Genomic DNA, 24,519 nt, shown 5'->3' on the forward strand with positions numbered 1-24,519 from the left:
GGAGAACAATATGGCGGATGGCGAGGAGCCGTAAGTACCCGGGCTCTGCAGGCGCCCCGGGCCGGGCTGGGTTGTGAGAGAGCGCGGCGGTGGGCGGTCGCCGCCTCCACCCGGGGTCCTCCCACCCTCCGCCCCGTCCCCTCGCCCCCCATCCCCTCGCGGCGCCCAATGTGTAGCGTGATGCTGACCCTTCTTTTATTCTCTCTTTCTTTTAGGGAGAAGAAAAGAAGGAGAATAGAGGAGCTGCTGGCTGAGAAGTTAGTGCTGCCGGGAGGCCGGGGCCCTCTCCGGGGGCCCCCGCCTCCCTTCACCCCAGGCCTAGGGGACCAGCCGCAGCGGGCCCGGGGGGCTGGGAGGGGGGGCACCCGGAGCGCAGGCCGCGCGGCCTCATCCCCCGACCCCCGCCCGCAGCCCCAGGGGCCCGGCGGGCCCTCCCGGTCTCTGTCTCGGGCGGGCGCTGGGCCCGGGTACCGCGCTCAGGGTCCGCGCCGGCCCGCCGGGGTGCCTGACCGAAAGGTCTTGCGGAAGGACCCTTGCGCCCCTCTCTTCCTCCATCCCAGATTGTCAGAGCCGAGACTTTGTGAGAAGGGAGTCTTATCAAAACAGATGAAACGGACGATGGGCCGTTTTTTGGCCTTTCGAAAACACTGAGACAATAGTATTTTTGCAAACTTTCGATGAGAACTTAAAGTCTGGTATCGTACTAAGCACTTCAGTAATTTTTGCAAAATCATTGGTTCTGAAAGGAGAGTGTTGCCTCCGGAGAGCTTATATTGTCCATATATTACACACCTTATTTCATATCAGATGCCTAGTTTTGTGGTAGTGAGACAGGTTTAAACGAAGTGTGTTACACCCCGGGCAGCATCACCTATTTTTTCTTCCTCCTTACTTGGGACGGAAGAAAGTGCTCTAACAGTGGGCGTGGTGAGTTAGTCATTTCTGTGGCAGTCCCTAGTAGCAGGGCCTTAGGTATCTCAGAAAGTTGAATTTCAATCCGCAAGAGAACTTGGAACAAGTTTAGTTTCACATTTCTTCCCACCTTTCATTTCATTCCACTTTTGCTTAAAATGACAGCTACAATTTGAATGTTTACTATATACCACGTATTGTACTAAGGCCTCTATGTGGATTATCTCTATCATTTTGACGTTAAGAAGTAGCTACAGACAAGCTATAGATGAGGTTTATGGCTGTCCAGTAATCTGCTGAAGGTCACAATACTATTAATTGTGGAACCAAATCCAGCTGTGACGTCAAACCCTGTGGTCTTTATTGCTAGGCAATACTTGGTCCGTTTTGTAAAAATTGGATATTACTAAATATGTTTGAAGGTAGAAATTGTGGGGTTGTAGGAAATTTGAAAATTAAAAATAGTTATAAGGAAACCTGAGTCTTGCAATGAATAGAAAACATATTTTGTTAGAAGAGTCCCTCCTTACTAGATTGTATGTTCTAAAAGGTTTATAGATGGTATTGCCTACCTGTGACATAATTATAATCTGAAACATTGCCTGTGTTTAGTGGCAATAGAAGCCACCTTATAGTCCTAAGAGATTCTTTTTTGAAAATTAGGACCTCAGAGAAAAATGTGATGTTTCTCTCATCAGAAATAAGTTATACCTTTCAAACTTGGAAAGGACACATGAGTTATGTTAGATGTCAAGCATTAGGATTCTGGAAGTGAAGGGATTTTTTTGGTTTTTGTATTTTCTTGTAGCTTGTATTTTCTGTTCCAAGGCTCTTTATAGAATAGTTTGGGCAGTTTGCAGTGTTTAGTAAGTTCCAAATGTTTAGAAAGCCCATTTCTCGCTGATAGATCAGTATCCCAAGTTTGATTTTAGGTTATTGTAGGAACCCAGAAACATATTGATTATTTCCTCAATCTGTTCTTACCTTTACATAAACTATATAATAGCAAGAAAAGACAATAAAAGCATAAGCGTAACTACGTTGAATATTACCCTTTGTATTTGAGAAGGTCTGGTGTGGTTACCTTTTCATTTGGGGAAACCATATTAGTTGTAGGTGTGGCTTTTTCATACTGATCTTTGCAGCTGAATTTACTGTGTTCTGTGCAGAATGGCTGTTGATGGTGGGTGTGGGGACACTGGAGACTGGGAAGGTCGCTGGAACCATGTAAAGAAGTTCCTCGAGCGATCTGGACCCTTCACACACCCTGATTTCGAACCGAGCACTGAAGTGAGAAATGTTTATTTTTAAATAACTCCTCTAATAGTTTTATGTTGCAAATATAATAAGATGCTTCCTTTTTAATTTACTCTTATAATAAAAATACTAATAGAATTGTGTAAGTTATCTTGAAATAGTAAATAGAATATTTGCAACTGATTTTATCTGAATAATATTTGAGTTATTTTCACATTTTTCAAATGTAATATGTTAATTTTTAAGAGTAAAATAACTTCATAACCTCACTTAAAATTATGTTATACTTCATTTAAAATTCCAGTTTAAAATTAGTTTTGAGACACACCTTTTTAATCCCTGCTATGAAAAATTTAACTTTCATAGAGATACAGATGTGCTTGCTTAAATTTTGAAGTTTATTTGAAATGAGTATCTTTACTTAGAATTGAATATAATTAGTTTTGGAATTGAATATAATTAATTTATATATAATTACTTAGAATTCAATATAATTAATTGCCTGTTAAAAAGTATAAAAAATACGTGACTGCTGTATCATAGAGGAGTAGAATTTGGAACTGGTAGTTTTTGACTTAAAGCAAATGTTCAATTAGAGACAACTTGTTTTTTTTATTATGGGATGGGAAATATTCCTTTGCAGTACATTTTTTATCTCCTTTTATGTTGATGAAGAGATACTGTTTTGAAATAGAAGTATTGTGCTGCTCCTGAAGATAAGGTGCAGACTCTTAGGTTTGACTCGTCTTATCTGAATAACCTGAGTAATCTTGGACAAAATTGACAGTCTTCTGTATTTCTTTGGATAATCCAGCATATTTTCTCATGCTTCTGATTTTCTTTTTTTGCGGGGTTGAGGCAGGGAGCTAATAATTTAAGATTCTTGTGTTAAGTGGTTGTTTCAAATCATATTTCTGCTGATAGGCAAAGAATAAGAGTTTTACCTGTTTTTTCTTCCTGCCATCTCCTGTTTTGTAAGTGTAACGAACTGTATGGAAAAGCAGCTGTTATTGTTCTTACCCCTTTTTTTTAAAGACCTCTAGACAGCTTGTGCAGTGCTTGATCTTCAGTTCTTACAATTTTTACACTTTCCTGTTTTTAAGAAGTCAATTAAATAATTGAGTATGATGCTCTCCTTTCAAAGTTAAAAAAAGAGACAACTCTAGGCATATTTTTTCTTGTTAGAAATATTAGCTTTTTAAATTTCAACCAATAAAACTCAATTTAGCAACATTAAAGTTGGAACTCTCAGAAATCATTAGGGTTATACAATTTCTGGTTCTACCTTGTTCATAAATTTAAATAATTTACTAATTTCAAAGGCTGCTCTTTATCTTCAGTTGCATTTTTCATGGAAACAGAGAAACTCTTTTATAGTTTGTTGCTTTATTGATGGTACTTATGGTTTTTATGAACTAGATTTTAATATGCCTTTTCGTTCTTTACAGTCTCTCCAGTTTTTGTTAGATACATGTAAAGTTCTAGTCATTGGAGCTGGCGGCTTAGGATGTGAGCTCCTGAAAAACCTGGTAATATATATATAAAATATGTACTTTCCTTCTCTATGATAATTAAACCTTTTTCCTTTTCTGTCATTTCTTTATTATGATTGTTAACTGTTTCTCCTGAGCCTTTGTCGGATAAGTTTAGCAGGTCAAATTCCAGATAGTAATTAAAATGATGATGTAACTTAACTTTTTAAACCCTAAAGTCCTTGGCTATAAAGTAATGATTGATAGACATTTTTATTTCTCCTTTCTTCTCTTCTTTTTATCCAGCAAATTTTTGTGTTTCCTCTTGCAAAATGCTCATTAATTCAGAGAAGTAAATAGCAAAACTGTTAATTCATATTTCACATGTGATTTCAAAGTATTTATTATTTTGTATGTCCCTTGGAATAATCCACTTAGGTGAATAGGACTCATTTTATAGAGAGTAAGACACAGGTTCAGGGATGTTAAATGACAGGTTTTTTCTGGATTATGGTGTTGTGCCTGGAATCTAATCCAGGCCATCAATTTTTAGTCAAGTATTTCACTGAACCATTGTGTCATTACATGATCTAATCATACAGTAATTTTTTTTAATAACCATATGGTAGTAGATCCATAAAATATGGGAGAGCTAAACCTTTTTTTTCTAGTTTTGGTCGGTCTGTTTTAAAAGAACATCATTTCAAGAGAGGGTACTATTTAGTGAAGCTATTCCTAGGTATTGGATGGAATCCATAATTTGTGACTTAATTAGTTTCATTGACTTCTGATAACTACAAAGTAGATCTTTATAAGATTTTATCAGTTTATTTAACAAAAATGGTTAGGGGAAGATTGATTTGGAGCTGTTGTATGCTTGCCTTCTGATTAGTATGTGGAAAAGTGGAAATGGTAGAGCATACTCCTTAGAAAATGAAGCAGGTAACAGCCAGATGAAGGATCTAAATAGTCAGCCTTGGGACCTAAATTTAAATATAAATAAGCACATTACTTTTGCTAGGAAACACTAATGTCACTCCTAGTGAGACTGCAAAAACTTAATACACTTCCTGGTACTTAGTGCTATGCTTGGTTCTGTGGGCATTGCAGATCATCATGATGTATGTCCTTAGTGAATTTGAAGTATTCACACAAAATAAATAGCCGTATGTATCATATAGGGCTTACCAGATGGTACAGTGGTAAAGACTCTGCTGGTCAGTGTAGGAAATGCAGGAGATGCAGGTTTGATCCCTGGGTTGGGAAGATCCCCTGGAGAAGGAAATGGCAACCCACTCCAGTATTTTGCCTGGAAAATTCCATGGACAGAGGAATCTGGTGGGCTACACTACATTCCATGGGATCACACAGAGTTGGACACGACTGAGTGCGCGTGGACACACACACACACACACACACACACACACACAATGTGCCCTGTGAGAGAGAGAGACACATACACACATGATGTGCCCTATGAGAGAGAGAGAGACATACACACACAATGTGCCCTGTGAGAGAGAGAGACACACACACACACATGATGTGCCCTGTGAGAGAGCGAGACATACACACACACACACACACACACCATGTGCCCTGTGAGAGAGAGACACACACACACATGATGTGCCCTATGAGAGAGAGAGCGAGACATACACACACACACACACACCATGTGCCCTGTAAGAGAGAGAGAGACACACACACACAGTGTGCCCTGTGAGAGAGAGAGACACACACACACAAACATGATGTGCCCTGTGAGAGAGAGAGACACACACACACACACACACATGATGTGCCCTGTGAGAGATACACACACACACACACGATGTGCCCTGTGAGAGAGAAAGCAAGACATACACACACACACACACACACACACACCCCCCTACCATGTGCCCTGTGAGAGAGAGAGACACACACACACACACACACATACATACACAAGATGTGCCCTGTGAGAGAGAGAGAGACACACACACACAGGATGTGCCCTGTGAGAGAGAGAGAGAGAGAGAGACACACACACACACACACACACGATGTGCCCTGTGAGAGAGACACACACACACACATGATGTGCCCTGTGAGAGAGAGAGTGAGACATACACACACACACACACACACACACACACACACACACACACCATGTGCCCTGTGAGAAAGAGACACACACACACACATGATGTGCCCTGTGAGTGAGACACACACACACACCATGTGCCCTGTGAGAGAGAGAGAGACACACACACACACACACACGATGTGCCCTGTGATAGGATGCCAAAACAGTACTTTATTAGATACAAATACCCTTGCAGCATAAGAACCAAAGGATTTAGGAAAGATACTGTGGTTTTCATAGGTATTGTATACACAAATCTCCTAAATAGTTAGCTTTTTCCATTTCAGAGCTGTTACTTGGAAATGTGATAGATACCAGTTTAAAATGTAAAGTAATTAGAAGTTAGATCTGAGGAGTAGTCATCAAGCAACTTCAGAAGTGGCTTGTTATTCAGTGCATTGTAATAATCTCTTACATAGAAGAAAACTGGGTTTTCAATTTTACCACTTGTTACTTTGCTTGTTTCACACATAGATAACAAGAGATATGCATGCATATTTTTTGAATTAATCGTAAGCCACCAAAGGCTCATTCTAAAATAAAGGACATGACATTAGTATTATTGATAGAGCAAATATTTATTGAACCTCTTTCTCTATATACCAGGTACAGTTTTATATGCTAAAGATATAGCCTTGAACAAAACAGGCGTTTGTATGCTGAGGGCTTTTGTTTTAGTGGAAGGAACAGACAAGTGAACTATGTTGTATGTCAGATGGTAATAAATGCTTAAATGCTATGGAGAAAGGAAGGATGTAATATAGCCTGGCGGGAGGGGAAAGGGTTCACAAAAAGGTGCTATTTGGGCAAAAAGGTCAGCAAGAACATTCTAAGCAGAGGAAGTATCAGGTGCAAAAGCTGTGAAGTGGGAACATAACTGTTATGTTCCAGGAGGACACAGAGGTCATTGTAGCTAAAGCAGAAGTCAGGAAAAGGGGAATTTTCTAGGAGGATGAGATAACAAAATGAGCTTGGAGTGAGTCACGAAAGGCTTGAGGTGCTGCTGTAAGAACTTTGCCTTTTACTCCCAGTCAGAAAGTCATTGGAGGAGGTTTAAGTCTGTGAGTTGACTCCATACAACTTTAACGTGGGTCGCTGTGGCTGATGTATTAAGAAAAGTCAAGAGGAAGAACAGAGCAGAAAGCTGAGAGGCTGGTTTGAAGGTTGTTGAAGTCACCTAGGTGAGAGGTGATAGGTAGTCCCTTAGAAGAGGGCAGTCGTACTGGAGGTGGTGAGAGGAGGTTGGATTATGGATGTTTTGAAGATTAAATCAATAGGATTTGCTGGTGGATTGGTGTGGGACATAAGAGGAGTCAAGGCTGACATGATAAGGTTTTTGCTGTGAGCAGCTGGAAAGATGGAGTTGGCTTTCACTGAAGTGAGGGGGGCTGGGTAAAGAACTGATTTGCTGGTTTGGGTCAGCAAGGGTGATTGGCTTTGGTTTTGGAAGCTGTTAAATTTCAGATATTAATATCTGTTAGACGATGGTTTACCTTACAAGATGGTCTGAAATCGCCATAAGTAACCAGAACTAGTAAGTGCAAGGGCGCCCCAAATTCTGGCCAGTAAATGAGGAGGGAAACTCTTGAGTGAGTAGTGAATGGGAAACCAATTTTTAAAAAGTGTTCAAATTCTTGTGAGTGAGGTGACCAGGTGAAGAAAGTGTTTCAAGGAGGCGAAAGGATCCATATACCCTGCCAAATACTTGAGATGGGTCATGTCAGAGAGTAAGAGTTGGTGATGGGAGGTCACTGGTGACTGACAAGTGTGGTTTTCAGTGCAGTGAGAGCTTGTTGACAGCAAGTGCAAGAGAGGAATTTGAGAATGAAAGTATGGACAGCTCTTACTATAAAGAGGGCAGAAAAATGGTGAAATTATTACCAGGTGATTCAATTTGATTACGTAAGTAAACTGACCATGACCAGAGACGCATAATTGAGTCTTGAGACCTATTTTTTTTTTTTTAATCTGCTAGTAAGTTTGAACACCTTGTACTGTTAAACTATGTGGCATTATCATTGAAACACAAGAGTTTTGTTGCTTTTCTCTAGCTCTTTGATTGCTTGCTCTTGATTCTCCTTTTAAGGTATTTCTTCTACATGTCCAGGGTGTATATATGTGTGTGTGTGTGTGTGTGTGTGTGTGTGTATGTTTATAATCTTACAGTTATTTCTGATTGGCAGCATGCTTACAGTAATATAAATCTTGTAGGAATTACTTTCAACAGTATTCTAGAAAAGAATAGCAACTATAGTTAAGTAGTAAGAATAGTAAAATTAAAATATCTAGCAGCAGCAGCAGCAGCAAAACAAACTTTAACAGATGTGTTTATGGGATTATGAAACAACCATAGAAATTTTGAGTTATTCTCTTTGGGTTATGGATTATTTAAAACTGAGTACCTACACTTTTTTGACCTTTATAAGAACCCTGAGTTTTATATACCTTGTATGACTCTAACCATTGAATACAATTGTGCAGAACTTATTACTGAGAACTTGTAGATTTAAGACCATTGAAAAGAAATTTAAAAATTACAAATGTGATGAGCCTTTTGCTTAATTAGATTTTTTTTTCTTTTATTTTCACAGGCCTTGTCTGGTTTTAGACAGATTCACGTTATAGACATGGACACTATAGATGTTTCCAATCTGAATAGACAATTTTTATTTAGGTGAGTTTTAATATCCTATTTTAAAATTGTGGTAATCATTCAAATTTGAGTACATTTTCAGTTTAATAAAAAACTGCTGAGAGGATAATGCTAATTTTGTTAAGAACTGTCACTCCTGTCTTAGGTAAATTTTGCAGGAAAATTTTGGGCATTATGGCAAAAATAGTTCTGTAAACAAATACATGTTTTTGTTGATTTTAAAGAAATGTCCAAAAGGTGAATGTGATCTTTGGGATGATTGTGCCTTGAAGACACCGAGTTCCACTCTTTGCCTCCTGTTGATTTCATAAAAGAACAATAAATATATATTAGGCCCTAGTGAGATATATTGGTAGAGACTTATGAGCCAAGACTTGAGGGGTGACTCTGGGGCAGTGAAGTTATGACACAGTTTGAACTTTTTATAGAAGGTGAAATAAGATGGTGAGTTAAGGAGAAAAAACCCAGGAGCAAGTGAAATGGAACAGAGAGGGATAATTACCTTAGGTATAAGTGAAATGCAGTAAACATCTAAGAGCAACTTATGTGGAGTGACTTTAAATTCTAGAAGTAGTCCTTACATGCAGATCTGAGGAAAAGTTCGTTAATGAATAATACTATGTAGTGTTTAGGGACTTGAATGGCTTAGATAAAAGTGTGTATTTGTTACTCAAAGAATTATACGGATGGGCTTCTCTGGTGGCTCAGATGGTAAAGAATCTGTCTGCAATGTGGGAGACCTGGGTTAGATCTCTGGGTTGGAAAGATCCCCTGGAGGAAAGCCTGGCAACCCACTCCAGTATTCTTGCCGGGAGAATCTCCATGGATTGAGAAGCCTGGTGGGCTACAGTCCATGGAATCACAAAGAGTCAGACACGACTGAGGGACTAAGAATGGCACAGAGATAAGGACTTTTTTCTCTCTCTGTAGTGATCATAGAGTACTGACAAAAGGTGCTCAAGTAGTCTGAGCAGGATGCAGGATGAGGTTAGGTAGCAGAAAAGATAAAATTAACTTTGGGAAAGATCTTAAACAGCTTGAAGGGTGGGTTAAACTAAGTCAAGTTAATGAAGTATTGTAATTGTAGGGTGAACCCTACATTTAACTTTTAAGGTTTTCTTTGTATATTTTTTAAGCCCTTGATATTTCTCTTCTCTTGATAGAAAAAGTATGTGGGCCCTTTCCAGTCGGACAAATATTTAGTGTAGGACTGCTCTTGAAATGACACCACCAAATTGATTGGTTATTGATAGTAAGCTATGCCCTTTAATATAGGGCTGAAATAATGATTGCAGATCATAGTGACAATGAAGATTTGTGAAGTGCTTAGGATATATTAAGTACTTTCTGAGCTCTTTATCTATACTACTTAATTTAATTTCAGAGCAAACCCCACAATAGGTTCTTGTTTTCCAGGTTAGGCCAAGATACCTTGCAAGGATGACGTGTTGTTGTTGTATAACAGTGCCATTCTTGCAAGGATGATGTGTATGAAAGGCCATTTTACTCAAAATACAGTTTTTCGGAGGAGCAATTGAATCCCCTAATTCTGGGATGGTAAAGTAGCAGTTCCCACAGAAACCATCTTAGAGTTCTTTTTTGGGGATCAATTATGAAAGCACATATAATACACAGTCTGAAAGATTCTTGGAACTATTTTATCTACTCCGTATACCTAAAGAGCTCTGTCTAGGGTAGTTGGATGTAATACTGAAATCAAGTTGCTTGACTTGTGCTAGAGTCTCTTGTAATAACAAGTTTGGACAAAGAATAAAACTCTTACAAGAAGTTTTGAGTCAAAAAAGCATTCTGCCTTATTGGAGAGAAGAAATTTGACCTGTTAAAGCATTTTTTAAAATTCCTATTTTATTTATTTTTAGCATTTTATTTAGCACCAAAAACATTTTGTGTTGGGATATAGCTGATTAACAGCGTTGTCGTAGTTTCAGGTGAATAGCCAAGGGACTCAGCCATATATAGACATGCTGCTGCTGCTGCTGCTAGGGCGCTTCAGTCATGTCTGACTCTGTGCGACCCCATAGACGGCAGCCCACCAGGCTCCCCCATCCCTGGGATTCTCCAGGCAAGAACACTGGAGTGGGTTGCCATTTCCTTCTCCAATGCATGAAAGTGGAAAGTGAAAGTGAAGTTGCTCAGTCGTGTCCGACTCTTAGCGACCCCATGGACTGCAGCCTTCCAGGCTCCTCCGTCCATGAGATTTTCTAGGCAAGAGTACTGGAGTGGGGTGCCATTGCCTTCTCCGATACATGTTAAAAATTCCAATTTTAAATAAAAAACGATTTCTAATGTGCACAGTGACTGTTTAATTTTCATTTATTTTTCAAGTGTTTACTCTGTGCTTAGCTAGGAAGGAGTACAAAGAGATAAGAGTATGGTAACTTTCTTCGTTGTTCATAGTCTGGTAGTTATGATGGACCTATGTATATAACCAAAAATCATGTTGTGAAAAAGTAGTAATGAAGTGCTTATTATGTATACCTGAGGGAGTGATTTATTCCCATGGAAGAATGAGAAAATATTAGGAAAGAAAAATATCATTCATACTGAGATTAGAAGAGAGAACTCATGTCCTGTCCTGTCTGTAATTGTGGTTATTATCTAGGAGTAACCTTTTGAGGTCTTTTATTTTTACCTTCTTGAAGATAGTGGTAACATTTGCAATTCTAGATACTGCCTTTGGAATTATTCCTTCAAAAAACATAGTTATGGCTGCTTATGGGATTCAGCATTTACTAGTTAATTAGCATACATGGGAAGAAGGGGAAGAATGTATATGAACATTCTTGCATCTTTAGGATCCCTTGATTATTTTTCTGCCAAGACCTGCATAGTAACACCTTGAAGTTCTGGGATTCAGGGCAAAGACATGGAAATCTATGGATCTGGGATACTTTTTTCCATCTGGGAAACATGCTGTTGTTACACTTTAACTTAAAAAAATTCATGTTTTCACTGAAATACTTAATTAGACTTGTTAGTACTTAAAAATACTTAATTTGGAATATCAACAAGGGTTTACATTTAGTGTTGAATGACTCATTATTCACCAGAAATACTTAGGTAAAAATATTCCTTCTAAATAGCCTCTAGATAAATTCACTGTGGATATTTTTATGTGTGAAAGTAGATTATGTAGATAACCTAGATTTATATCATGAATAATAATTTAAATATAATTTTTTCTGTAGGCCTAAAGATGTTGGAAGACCTAAGGCTGAAGTTGCTGCAGAATTTCTAAATGACAGAATTCCTAATTGCAATGTAGTTCCGTATCCTTTTGACAAATAAGTTACTCAATACTTAACTATTATTTTTATTATTATACAAGAGATGTTTAACACAGAGAATACAGATAGGCAGAAAAAATCAGCAGCAGCAGTAAGCTTATTACTGACATATCTTTTGGTAACACTTTGTTTTAATGTCCTTTCAATCTTTTCTTTTCAGGTTATATAAAATGTTTTTTGCCCTAAATTAAACTTAGATGGCAAGTACCTTCATTTATTTGCCTATTGTCTTTAATTTAAATTTCAATTGCATATGTCCTCGACTAGACTCTTAAGTTTGTAGGCTGGATACTGGTAATCTTTGTATCGCCTTACCATAGCAGGCAAAGTAAAGAGTCAGTATATTATTAATCAAATGGAAAGTGTGTCAGAATAAATATATTTTTATAAGAAACATGTTTTAAAAAAGGATTATTCACACTTTGTTGATTCCCATACCTTTAGATCCAGGGAACTTTTAGTATTTTATAGAAACTTAGGAAATGGGATTTGTTATGTTGGAAATACCATAAGATACAAAAGTTGACATACACAAATACTAGCAGTGAACACATGGAAACTGAAATTTAAACTACAGTGCCATTTATAACCACTCAAAGGAGAAATCTAACAAAATAAGTATGGGTCTTGTATGCTGAATATTGCAAAATGCAAATGAAAGAAATCAAAAGTGATCTAAATAATGGAATGATAGTGTTCAAGAACTGGATGATTCAACATAGTAAAGTTGTCACTTAGCCCCAGATTTGTGTACAATTTGTATACAAGTTTCTATCAAAATTCCTGCAAACTTTTCTGTTGCTCCAAACAGGATTATTCTAAAATGGATAGAGCTAAGGATTATCTAAGACAATACTGTGAAAGAATAAAGTTGGAGGAATCACTGGCCAATTTCAAGAGTTGTTATCCAAGTACAATAATCAAGACTGTGGTGTTGCCAAGGAGAGAGTATAGACACAGATCAGCAGGACAGAATAGAGAAACCAGAAATAGCCACATGCAAGTATGCCCAATTTATACTTGACAGAGGTGTAAAAACAATTCTCCCTGGGAAGGACCATCTCTTCAGTAAATTGTGGTAGCAAAAAAAAAAAATGCATCTCAAAACTCAAATTACAAAAATAAACTCAAGATAGATCATAGGTTAAGTATAAAATGTAAACCTGTAAACTTTGGAAGATAAGAAATAGCTTTGGGATGTAGGGTTTGATAAAAATCCATAGACCACATCAAAAGAATAATCCATAAAAGGAAAAAAAATGGTAAATTGAGTGTCATCAAAATTAAAAACTTGTGCTCTGTGAAGGATCCTGTTAGGATGACAAGATAAGCTACACACTAGGAGATACTTATGAAGTAAGTATCTGACAAAGGATTCATCAAGAATATATAAGGAACTCTCATAACAGTAAAAAGCAGTTAGAAAATGGACCAAAAATATGAAGGGATATTTCACTAAAGAAAATAGTAAAAAGCTCATGATAAGATATTCAGTATCACTAGCTTTAAGGGAGATCCAGCTTATGATCACAGTGAGATTACTACACACCTTTTAGGATAGCTGACATAAAAATAGTAGTGAATGTTTGCAAAGATACAGGAAAACTGGAAGTGTAAAATGATAGTCATCTGGAAAATAGTTTGGCTATTTTTAAAAAATTTGAATATATACTTTCCATACAACTCAGCAGTTTCATTCCTGGGCATTTACCTACCACCTGTATAAAAACTTATTCTCCAACGTTTGTAGCTTTATTTGCAAGTAGCCAAAAACTGGCAACAACTCAAACATCCATCAGTAGCTGAATTGTTAACCTGTATTACAGTTATACTGTGTATACAATATACAATTATTGTACTCAGTACAATAATACTGAGCAATAAAAAACTAATGAGGTGCAGCTTGGATGGATATCAAGAGTATTATGCTAAATGAAAAGTGCTGGTCTCAAAAGATCATATATTGTATGATTGCATATAACCTTCAGATACCAAAATTACAGAGATGGAGAGCACATTAGTGATTGCCAGGGATTTGGCATGTTGGAGGGGACAGATGTGACTGTAAAGGGGCAGCTGCTGCTGCTGAGTCACTTCAGTCGTGTCCGACTCTGTGTGACCCCATAGACGGCAGCCCACCAGGCTCCCCCGTCCCTGGGATTCTCTAGGCAAGAACACTGGAGTGGGTTGCCATTTCCTTCTCCAGTGCATGAAAGTGAAAAGTGAAAGGGAAGTCGCTCAGTCGTGTCTGACTCTTCGAGACCCCATGGACTGCAGCCCACCAGGCTCGTCCGTCCATGGGATTTTCCAGGCATGAGTACTGGAGTGGGGTGCCATCGCCTTCTCCGAAAGGGGCAGCAGGAGGGAGATATTTGTGGTGCTGTAAGAGTTGCGCATCTTAATTGTAGTTACACAGATCTACATGTATTTAAATGACAGAACTTAACACACACATTGTACCAGTGTCACATTTGTAATTTTGCTGTGGTACTGTAGTTTATATGATGTAACCCCTAGGGGAAACGGCATGAAAGAAATACGGGACACTGTGTACTGTCTTTGCAAAAATAAAAAGTTTAAACATGCAAATGCATGTCCTTATAGGGAGAAAGAGAAAAAAAGAATGTGTACACTCTTTTGTCTGTCTCCCTTGTTTAGATCTGGGGAACTTTGGGTATTTTGTAGAAATCCAGGAGATGGCATTTCTTGGTCTGGCTCCTGGGTCTCCTATTTTTGTTCTGCTAATGTTTGCTCAGGTTCTCTTTTGACTTCGTTTTCTAGCATACCTCTCGTTTGCCTGGTATTCAAAAGGAATAAGGGTGTTGGTGGGTGAGGGCTAGAATTGAACATATTTCTTTATTTGTAGGCCAGAATAATAATAATAAAAAAATCTAGAGCACACATACTATGTATTGTCCCTCTTTTCCATTTTGGTTTTAAAGCCTGCAATGGATGATTTGTTTTAGGGGAGTGTAATTTATGTGTTACTAAATGAAATTGCTCCATTAGAAACAATTAAAAAAAATGTTTTTTTGCATACTGTTTTTTTGTGTACTGTTCAGATGTTAAGTACTATGATTCACACTCCTAGCTGGTTTTGAGTGGTGTTCTCTTGGCACCCTCCAGGCTGGGGAAAGCCTGCTTATATGGTCAGGTTGGGTAGAAAGAGAGAGACTTGAAGAACTGAGTTTAGTGAGAAAGGAAGAAAATTCACCCTTCCCCCCAACAAGGGGGAAAAATCAATAACAAATCATTAGCACCTGAAAAAGCTATTGGAAACATCTGTGTTTTCTAAAAATTAGTTTTGCAGTAACTTTTTTTTTAATTGCCTATGTCTGACATATAAAACTAAAAATTTAAGGTGTACAGTGTATTAATCTGTGCAGTAGGTTAACTCCTAGAATTCGAATCCCCTTTGTAAGTGGGAACTATAGCATACCCGTTCCCTTCACTAAACAAATTTTTATTGCCTCTGCTTGATGCTGATGGGTGAAGACACACATTCTATTTTCCCAGAGTTTATGGTTTTACATAAGAATTGCAGCAGAGTAGAAAGTATATGGGGGGTCGCACAGAGTCAGATACGACTGAAGCGACTTAGCAGTAGCAGTACCAGCAGAAAGTATAACAGAGATACAGTTATACTGATATGGAAGCTTGGGGATGAGAGAAACTATTCTATGTCATTAGGGGAGAGGAGTGTTTAGAAAACAGTTTTTTTAGGAGGTAGGATTGTTTTCATTTTATCGGATTCCTTGAATTCCATTGCTTTGAACACTAATGACTTATGTCTTGTTTTAAATATACATTTATAATTTGATCCTGTGGCATTGTTGAATTCATCTTACAAATTAAAAATTTTTAGCAGCTTAAGTTCCTTTACTTATACTCAGACATTTCAACAAGATTCAGGATTTTAACGACACTTTCTATCGACGTAAGTTTTCCACTCGAAATTCAATTCTCACTAAATTTTTGTATTTTTTAGTTGCTCTTTACAGATGGCTAGCTATTTGATTGCTATTTCTTTATTTGCTTTCATTTCTTGGTGTTGGCTTTTCAGGAATATTGTTGACTGAAAGGATGGCAAACTTTTTAAATTCTTAGTTGGCACCATTAGCTGCGTTTTTATATGCTGTTCTGAGTAAGGATTACTCAAGGATTGGAAGCTGTATGTTTATTTTATAATGAAAAATGTTTTTTGTTTCTTAGAAATTGTGAATCATTTTGTGTGGCTGCATTTTTAAAAACTCAACTTGCATTTTTTTTCTTGTAGAATTTCATATAATTGTATGTGGACTGGACTCCATCATAGCCAGAAGATGGATAAATGGCATGCTGGTAAAAACTTAGTGTTTTTACAGTTCTCTGAAGTTCTTCCTGCTGCTCTTAACATACTAAAAATGAGACTTTGTGTCATATTTTTGAAAAATCAGGGTTTATTCAATTTTCAGTAATAGATGTAGTTCATTGTTTATTGCCAGTCATTAATTTGCAGGTTTGGATGTAAACTGCTACTAATGTAATCCCTTGTTTGGTGTATTAGTATTTAGTAATGTGATTGACTTTTAGAATTGTTGAAAGCATTCTCCCTTTTTGAATTCTTATCCCCCTCTCCTTTTAAACCCTTGAAACAATTTTCCTAGATATCTCTTCTAAATTATGAAGATGGTGTATTAGATCCAAGCTCCATTGTCCCTTTGATAGATGGGGGGACAGAAGGTTTTAAAGGAAATGCCCGGGTGATTCTGCCTGGAATGACTGCTTGTATTGAATGCACGCTGGAACTATATCCACCACAGGTAATCACAAAAGCACCCCGCATCTGTTTGATAGTATCTTGGGGTGAAATAAGGGTTGCATTATTAAGATTAGTCAATATTGAGGATTTTTACTTAGGAATAACCATATTTTAAAAGGCATGCTAAGAAGAATGGTGATGAAATACGAAATTTTGCTCTATTTAAGGAAAGATACAGACATAATGTATCTTCCCTGATGGCTCAGTGGTAAAGAATCTGCATGCAGTGCAGGAGACTTGGGTTTCATCCCTTGGTCCGGGAAGATCCGCTGGAGAAAGAAATGGCAACCTACTCCAGTATTGCCAGAAAAACTCCATGGACAGAGGAACCTGGTGGGCTCTAGTCCATGGGGTTGCAAGAATTGAACACGGTTGAGTGACTGAGCACACATATACATAGACTCAATATCATCATTTTGATACTGTTCTGTTCTCATAATTCATTTCTATTAGTTTTTTATTTAGAGAGTAAGGATCAAGGGATCAGTTAGAAAGTTATATGTTGGGATAGAGCTGTAATTTGTTTTGTTTAGTTTTTGCCTGTGTTTCAGGTATATAAAGACACCAGAGATGAGAATGATATTTCCAAAGATGAAGCTCTTTAATCTGCATTTCCACTTGAAAGGGCATTTAGAAGTCTGATTTATGAATAATTTTATTAGTTTTTATTTGAAATTTATTTGTTTTGGTTAATTTTATATCTTCAAGTTTAAATCTTAAACATAATAGGGTACTCATATTTGAGAATTTATTCACTCCTATTCTTCCCATGTTCTAACAAAGCTTAACTTTATATGTTTTTTTAAGTGTAGGGCAAACCTATTTTTTTAGGGAGATCAACCTAAGTGAAGTGACTTAGATCAGCTGTGTTAATTTCAGAAGCATTCTTAATAGTATTAAATATTTTGTTTCTGTAAATGGAAGGCTAATATGAATTATAAGAAACTTTACAAACTAGATCATAACTAGAAGTTACATTTTAAAATAATTTATTTAAAATCCACTAAAAAAGGCAAACTGTGTTTTTAGGTTAATTTTCCCATGTGCACCATTGCGTCTATGCCCAGGCTACCAGAACACTGTATTGAGTATGTCAGGATATTGCAGTGGCCTAAGGAGCAGCCTTTTGGAGGTAATAAACCTAATTTCCTAATTCAGAATTACATAAGGTACTTGTCTATATTATTTATTTGGACATTTACCTTAAAAATAAGTTGATTTATGTGTACATGTTTCTGTCTTCCATTCCTTTTTTCCCCTCTTTCCTGACAGAAGGGGTTCCATTAGATGGTGATGACCCTGATCATATTCAGTGGATTTTCCAAAAAGCCCTGGAAAGAGCATCACAATATAATATTAGAGGTGTTACATATAGACTCACTCAAGGTAAGTTAGTGAATTTTCATTAATAACGATCTTAAGATGGTCCCTTTTTCAGAGGATGTGATGCTTTGGGCGAAATAATTGATAAGTGATTTCAGATAATACTATCCCTTTGTGATTCAGTAAAGGTGCTCTGGAAATAACCATTTCCAGCTGCCCCAAATTTGTTAGAAGGAAACTGAGTTTACTAGAATTATAGCACTTTTTAACTTGGAGAAATTTAATCATTGAATCTTACTTACTTAGGCTTGGAGGAGTCCCTGAGTCATCCAGGGCAAGCCATTCTTTCACTTTATATCTTTTGCTGAAAGAGCAGCTTATCCATTTCTGGGGCAGTCATTTCACATTTGGACAGTATTGTGAAGACAGTTCTTCTATGTATTGAAGAAAAATCTCCATCTTTTTCGTGTGGGCTGGATATTGTCCCAGTATGCCATATGCTTATGCCATATGTAAATTTAATTCTCTTTCAAGTAATAGACCTTAACATATTGAACCCTCCAAATTGTTGTCACTCCCATCAACCTTGCTAGTTCCTTTAACCCATCAATATGTTTCCATGACTCAAATTCCCATCATGCTATTTTCTTCTAACCATATTTCAGTTATCCATACTTTTCTGAACTATCCAGGTGAGAATGCAATGCTCTAGGATGAGTCTTAGGATACACTTCTGAGCATTGATGCAGTTTTAGAGGAGGCCAGGGTTTTGTATTGTTTGTTTGTGGTTTACATTGATGCTATACTTTTGATTCCTTCAGGTTACTGTCTGCTAAAATCTGGAAGTTTTTTTCACATATGCAATTGCTAAGCCATATCCCACTGCTACAGATTTGGCAGTTTTGGGGGATGGCATTTTTTTTTTCCCTTTATATTCAAGTATAGGTCCTTTTAAGTTTATTCTTAAACTCATCCTGCTGTTTGTATATATATGTATTAGGTTGGTGCAAATGTAATTACAGTTTTGAACTGTGAATTTTAAATCATTATAACTAGGCTCGAACACATCTTTATTAATCAAAATAGGAACCATTATTAATCAACACATTTTTGCCAATGAAAAATAAGTTTGTTTATTCCTATAGTATAAAAATCCATGCTTGGGGATTTGACGAACTCTTGGAAAGCGTTTTCTGCTGCCTGCTGGTTGTGGAAGCATTTTCCCTGCAGAAAGTTGTCAAGATGCTTGAAGAAGTGGTAGTCAGTTGGCGAGAGATCAGGTGAATATGGCAGATGTGGTGAAACTTCGTACCCCAGTTCATTCAACTTTTGAAGTGTTGGTTGTGTGATATGTAGTCGAATGTCATGGAGAAAAATTGGGCCCTTTCTGTTGACCAATGCTGGCTATAGACGCAGTTTTCAGTGCATCTCATTGATTTGCTGAGTATATGTCTCAGTAATGGTTTCACTGGGATTCTGTAGTGGATCAGATGGGCAGCAGACCCCCAATAGTGACCATGACCTTTTTTTTGGTGTGAGTTTGGCTTTGGAAAGTGCTTTGGAGCTTCCTCTCAGGGCAGCCACTGAGTTGGTTGTCACTGGTTGTCGTATAAAATCCACTTTTTGTTGTACATCACAATCCCATTGAGAAATGGTTCATTGTTGTGTAGAATAAGAGAAGATAATGCTTCAAAATGATGGTATTTTTGATTTCCAGTTAGTTCTTGAGGCACCCACTTATTGAGCCTTTTTACCTTTCCAGTTTGCTTCAAATGCCAAATGACCATAGAATGGTTGACATTGAGTTCTTTGGCAGTTTCTCATGTGGTTGTAAGAGGCTTAGCTTCGTTGATGGCTCTCAATTGTCATTGTCAACTTCCAATGGTTGGCAATGATGCGCCTCATCTTCAAGGCTCTTGTCGCCTTTGCAGAACTTCTTGAACCACCACTGCGCTGTATCTTCGTTAGCAGTTCCTGGGTCAAATGTATTGATGTTGTGAGTTGTCTCCGCTGCTTTATGGCTCATTTTGAACTCAAATAAGAAAACTGCTCTTATTTGCTTTTTGTCTAACATCATTTCCATAGTCTAAAATGAATAGAAAATAAACAGCAAGTAATAAGTCATTTAGTAAAAAAACATAAAGTGAGAAATGCACATTAAAATGATGTATAACATACTCACATTTATTGAGAATGTATTCCAACATCAAATGGCAGATTTCAACACTGCAAAACCAGTTACTTTTGCACCAACCTAATATGTTCTTTATGCCTGTCAACTTAATGTATTCTTTTTAGCTTCATATCACTTGTTTTGATAGTATCTTTTATCTCTTTTCCAAATACTTAAAAATTTTAACTAGACTAAAGTGGCTGAGAACAGATAAAACTGAATCATGCTTCTGGTCAGGACCTTTTTAGATTTATTCCCTTCTGTTGATCATATGTTCTTGAGTACTTCATGTTTCTGTATCTTGTTCACAAGGATGTCATGAAAGACCTTTCCAGATGATCTATTGAGGCTTATCTTCCACATTCCCTTGGCTCCAAAGCTAGTAGTCATGGTAACTAAATGAGGTAGTCTTGTGACTTGTCTCAGTAACAATCCGAACACTGAGTTTTAGTGACTAATGTTTCTTAATGTATCTACTCATAGTTCACCTTTCCAAGAATTTTGTCCAAGATGATTAAGCTCACCAGAAAGAGCTTTGTCTTTTTGAAAATCTGCCATTTCTCTCCTGTAATTATTTCCTTATGTTTACTGATGTTTTAGTACTGTCATTTGAAAATTCTATTCTTACACACTACTTGTTGCATTTGTACACTCATTGTTCTAACCTGCTTTGTGTTCCTGGAGGACACCAAGCATGATCCCACCTTAGAACTTTAATAACTCTTGATCCTTACGCCTGGAATACTCTTCCTTAGATTCCCCTCAGGGTTGGTTGCCTGTCCCTCAGGTATCAACTTAACGATTTCCTGATCATACCAACTGATAATGACTTATAAACCATTCACTATTTTACCTTTTTATAATTGCTCAGAATTCACATAGCCTTGTTTTCCTATATGAAGAATATTTCATCCTTACACTCTGATTCATCCCTGTTCTGGGACCTTTGCCCCTGCCATGTACACAATTGCACTTTCCCCAGGTCATTGCATGAATGGGTCTTTTTCATGGTTTAGATTTCTATTCAAATGATCACCTCCCCAAGGAGACGGTCTAATGGACTCCTCCATCACTGTAAGATATTTTTTTTTACTGCTCCTCTATACAGCACCTAGAATGGTATCTGGCATATAATCCACATTTATTTGCTGATTGTTTGAATTAACAAATGAATTCCGTTTGTCCTGATCAGGAAGTGCAAACTCATTTCTGTGTGTAGTCTTATTTATCCTTCCATACTTTTAGCAAGGCTTGGTGTATAGTTCTTAGCTTGATGTTTGAGGGCCTTGACTAAGAGTAGAGAAGCCAAATTGGAAGTGGAATCCAGATTTTTTGAGGGCTAAGAGATGTCCAGTCTTTTATTGGGCAGTGTGTCTTCAGCTTCTCACTGTTTGTGACAACCTGTTTCTCCTTCCACTACATCCTGCTCTTTGTGGTTCACTGGAGAGCTTCCAGGAATCGCCAGGAGGTTAGCTCCTCCCTATTTCCTCTTTTCTGAAATTGCACATAATGGTCAGATGGTCAGAATTAATTTTTTAAAACAGCTTTCCAGCTCCTTAACTATCTTCCTTTCACATCTTCTTAGATATTTGCCTTTTTTCTTAAGTTTGTAAAACCTGACCTGCCAACACCTACTATCTTGGAAACACATCTTTCAGGGCTCTCTCACAGTCTGAGATAATATAGCTACTTTTATCAGAATTTTTGTTTTCTAAAATGAACAGTACAAATATAGTTACAGAATATTTATTTTGTACCTAAAAAATGATTTTAGGTGGGGCTTTGGTCATTCCTAATCTGTGGATACTAATATGAAAAAAGTGGGGTAGAAATAGAGAACTGTGTTTAATATTTTGTATAGTCCATGTTGTAGAGTGAAACAAAGTGTTTAGGGGCAGTTTTTCTGTTTGTCTTAAATTTTTGTGAATAGAATGGCTAAAACTAATAGATGAAGAAAAACTAGTTAGCTCTTACTCCTCATACTTTACTCAAACCTTACTGAGGATAGTATAGTATACTGTATCAGTTAAGACTATGTACATTAGGGCAGATCTGGGTTCATATATCACCCCTATCTCTTACAACATGTATAGCTGTGGATCTTGTTCATTTCTCGCAACCTTATTTTCCTTATCTTCAAACTCAGAGTAATAAGACTAACATGATGTTATGCAAATTCATTGAAATTTTATTTAATCTTCATACTCTTGGAGCAAAATAAACACCCGAATATTTAGGAGTTATTAATATATGATTGTCACATCTTTATATGAAACAGTGTGAAGAATTATCTTTCCTACTATAACTTAGGATTCTGAACATGCTGTTAATACAAAATAATGTGAGTGCGAAAGAAGATTGTTTCATGGTTAAACTTAAGTCTATTTTCTGACCTAAAAGCCTGAAAAATCAAGTAATGGACATGATATTTAATAATAATCGTTGTCTAATTTAAGATACCTACTTTTTAAAAAAAGGAATAACCATATTTTAATTAATATATTTTTAGGAGTAGTAAAACGAATCATTCCTGCAGTAGCGTCCACAAATGCAGTCATTGCAGGTGAGGAAAAATGGCCACTACTTAATTTTATTTCCTTCCCTTCAGATTTTCAGTACCTAAGTTGGTATTTCTGCAGCTACATGATCTCAGAAAACTAGTGTTTTGGGGATTTGATTATCTTCTTGGGTGGATGGTTGTATAATTAAGCTGCCCCCAAAACCACAAGTTACTGGACCTTGTATATATCTCATCTTACATTATTTCATACATAAAATGCTCTATAATAAGACATTTTAGTGCCATTTCTTTTTAATCAGTATAACAGGCTACTCAATCTGAAGAAGAGGGAAGAAAACTTGTAATGTTACTTTATCATTTGGATTATACAAAACAAATATAAAATGTTATGTTTTCAGTTTTTAAAAATAATAGTGTTTTTGTATGTATTTTTCTATTTGTAATCAATAGCTTTGTAAATTTATCTGTTCTGATTTGTAACTAACTTCTGTTTTTAAATGTCTAATTTTCATTGAGTTAAAGCATCTTTATTTTCTTTTCTCTTTAGCTGTGTGTGCCACTGAGGTTTTTAAAATAGCCACAAGGTAATGAGTTTCATTTTTAGTATGTATGTAAGTCTGTGTTTTGATCTGGCTCAGTTATATAAAAATGAACACTTTTTTCATTACAGCGCATATATTCCCCTTAATAATTACTTGGTTTTCAACGATGTAGATGGACTGTACACGTACACATTTGAAGCAGAGAGAAAGGTTAGTAGTAGTATACTAATGAAAGCTTTTTTGATTATGCATACTTTGATTTTTAAATATTAATTACTAGTTGGAAATGTGAATGAAATTTCCCACACCCTTTGTGAGTATTTTCTGACTTCCAGAACCCTATTTACTATATGTCTTTTGTAATACAGCCTAAAATAAATACTGTGTAGTTAAATAATTTAGGAAAAATAGCCCGTTGGGAAAAGCAGGTTTAAAATATAAAAATTTGTTCATAGGAAATGAAAAACTGATGATAAAACAACTTGATTTTTATTTCATCATTATAATTACACTGTTATTGATACATGTGTCACCGTGATTTGTGTTTATGTCTAGGAAAACTGCCCAGCTTGCAGTCAGCTTCCTCAAAACATTCAGTTTTCTCCATCAGCTAAACTGCAGGAGGTTTTGGATTATCTAACCAATAGTGCTTCTCTGTAAGTGTTCAGGACTTTTGTTATGTTGTAGAAAAAAATGTGTGAGTTTACAACTTTAAAAACTAGAATTGTTTTTTTTGAAAAATGATTCTGATTTTTTTTTCTTACAATTTAGGCAGATGAAATCTCCAGCTATCACAGCCACATTAGAGGGCAAAAATAGAACACTTTACTTACAGGTGATCAGTGTTCAGTCACCTCCCCCCCCAAATTAAATTAAAAGTTTAATTTCACTTAATGTACTTTACATTATTGTTTTCTAGTCAGTAACGTCTATTGAAGAACGAACAAGGCCAAATCTCTCCAAGACATTGAAAGGTATTTTAAATGAGTGTATTTACTAATGCTAATCAATTTCTTCTGGTTTTTTTTTCAGTAAAAGTAATAAAGGCCTATTTTAGATTTCCTCTTAATGCTTTTGAATGGTAATACCATTCTAATTAATTATATCTTAAGAAACATTAATAGAATTAATTGATCTTTGAGTAGAGTTAAAAAATCTGTGTGAAATCAAATATAATATTACCTTGATTAAAGACAACTGGATTTTGATGTTTGTTCAGACCATACTTTGCTATAGTTTGTGAATGTGTTATCTCTTTTCTTGAGATGTTTTTTTTGCTTGGGTTAATTTAGCTTTTTTTCTTTTAGAATTAGGACTCGTTGATGGGCAAGAACTGGCAGTTGCTGATGTCACCACACCACAGACTGTACTATTCAAACTTCATTTTACTTCTTAAGGAAAATAAATCTGCACTTAATAGAAAACT

At 36.6% G+C, this 24,519-nt stretch overlaps 1 protein-coding gene across 4 annotated transcripts; it reads left to right on the top strand.

Annotated features, from left to right (window-relative positions):
• Positions 1-24,517, top strand: UBA3 (ubiquitin like modifier activating enzyme 3). Of its 4 annotated transcripts, none has more exons than XM_086366898.1 (18): positions 1-30; positions 216-257; positions 2,082-2,202; positions 3,618-3,698; positions 8,364-8,446; positions 11,635-11,715; positions 15,627-15,670; positions 16,010-16,074; positions 16,380-16,535; positions 17,564-17,666; positions 17,807-17,920; positions 22,540-22,593; positions 23,099-23,135; positions 23,222-23,303; positions 23,649-23,749; positions 23,865-23,928; positions 24,013-24,067; positions 24,401-24,517. In XM_086366898.1, exons 1-18 carry the CDS (start codon positions 11-13, stop codon positions 24,487-24,489), a joined length of 1,392 nt encoding a protein of 463 aa, XP_086223024.1. In that variant the 5' UTR covers positions 1-10; the 3' UTR covers positions 24,490-24,517. The 4 variants fall into 4 exon arrangements, with proteins under 4 accessions (XP_086223024.1, XP_086223025.1, XP_086223026.1 ...); XM_086366899.1 differs by having other exon boundaries at positions 17,810-17,920; XM_086366900.1 differs by lacking the exon at positions 216-257.
• The last annotated feature ends 2 nt before the right edge of the window (positions 24,518-24,519 follow it).

The sequence above is a fragment of the Bos grunniens genome, chromosome 22 (genome assembly GCF_055505025.1).
Source record: "Bos grunniens cultivar Pamir isolate PY7600 chromosome 22, Bosgru_T2T1.0, whole genome shotgun sequence".
NCBI lineage: Eukaryota > Metazoa > Chordata > Mammalia > Artiodactyla > Bovidae > Bos > Bos grunniens.

Excerpts from the sequence above, each read along its gene's own strand:
- UBA3 (XM_086366898.1), top strand. The coding sequence starts at position 11 with ATGGCGGATGGCGAGGAGCC. Across the intron at positions 17,667-17,806 it reads TAAGGAGCAGCCTTTTGGAG|AAGGGGTTCCATTAGATGGT; the intron begins GTAATAAACCTA and ends CTTTCCTGACAG. Across the intron at positions 23,136-23,221 it reads GTTTTTAAAATAGCCACAAG|CGCATATATTCCCCTTAATA; the intron begins GTAATGAGTTTC and ends TTTTCATTACAG.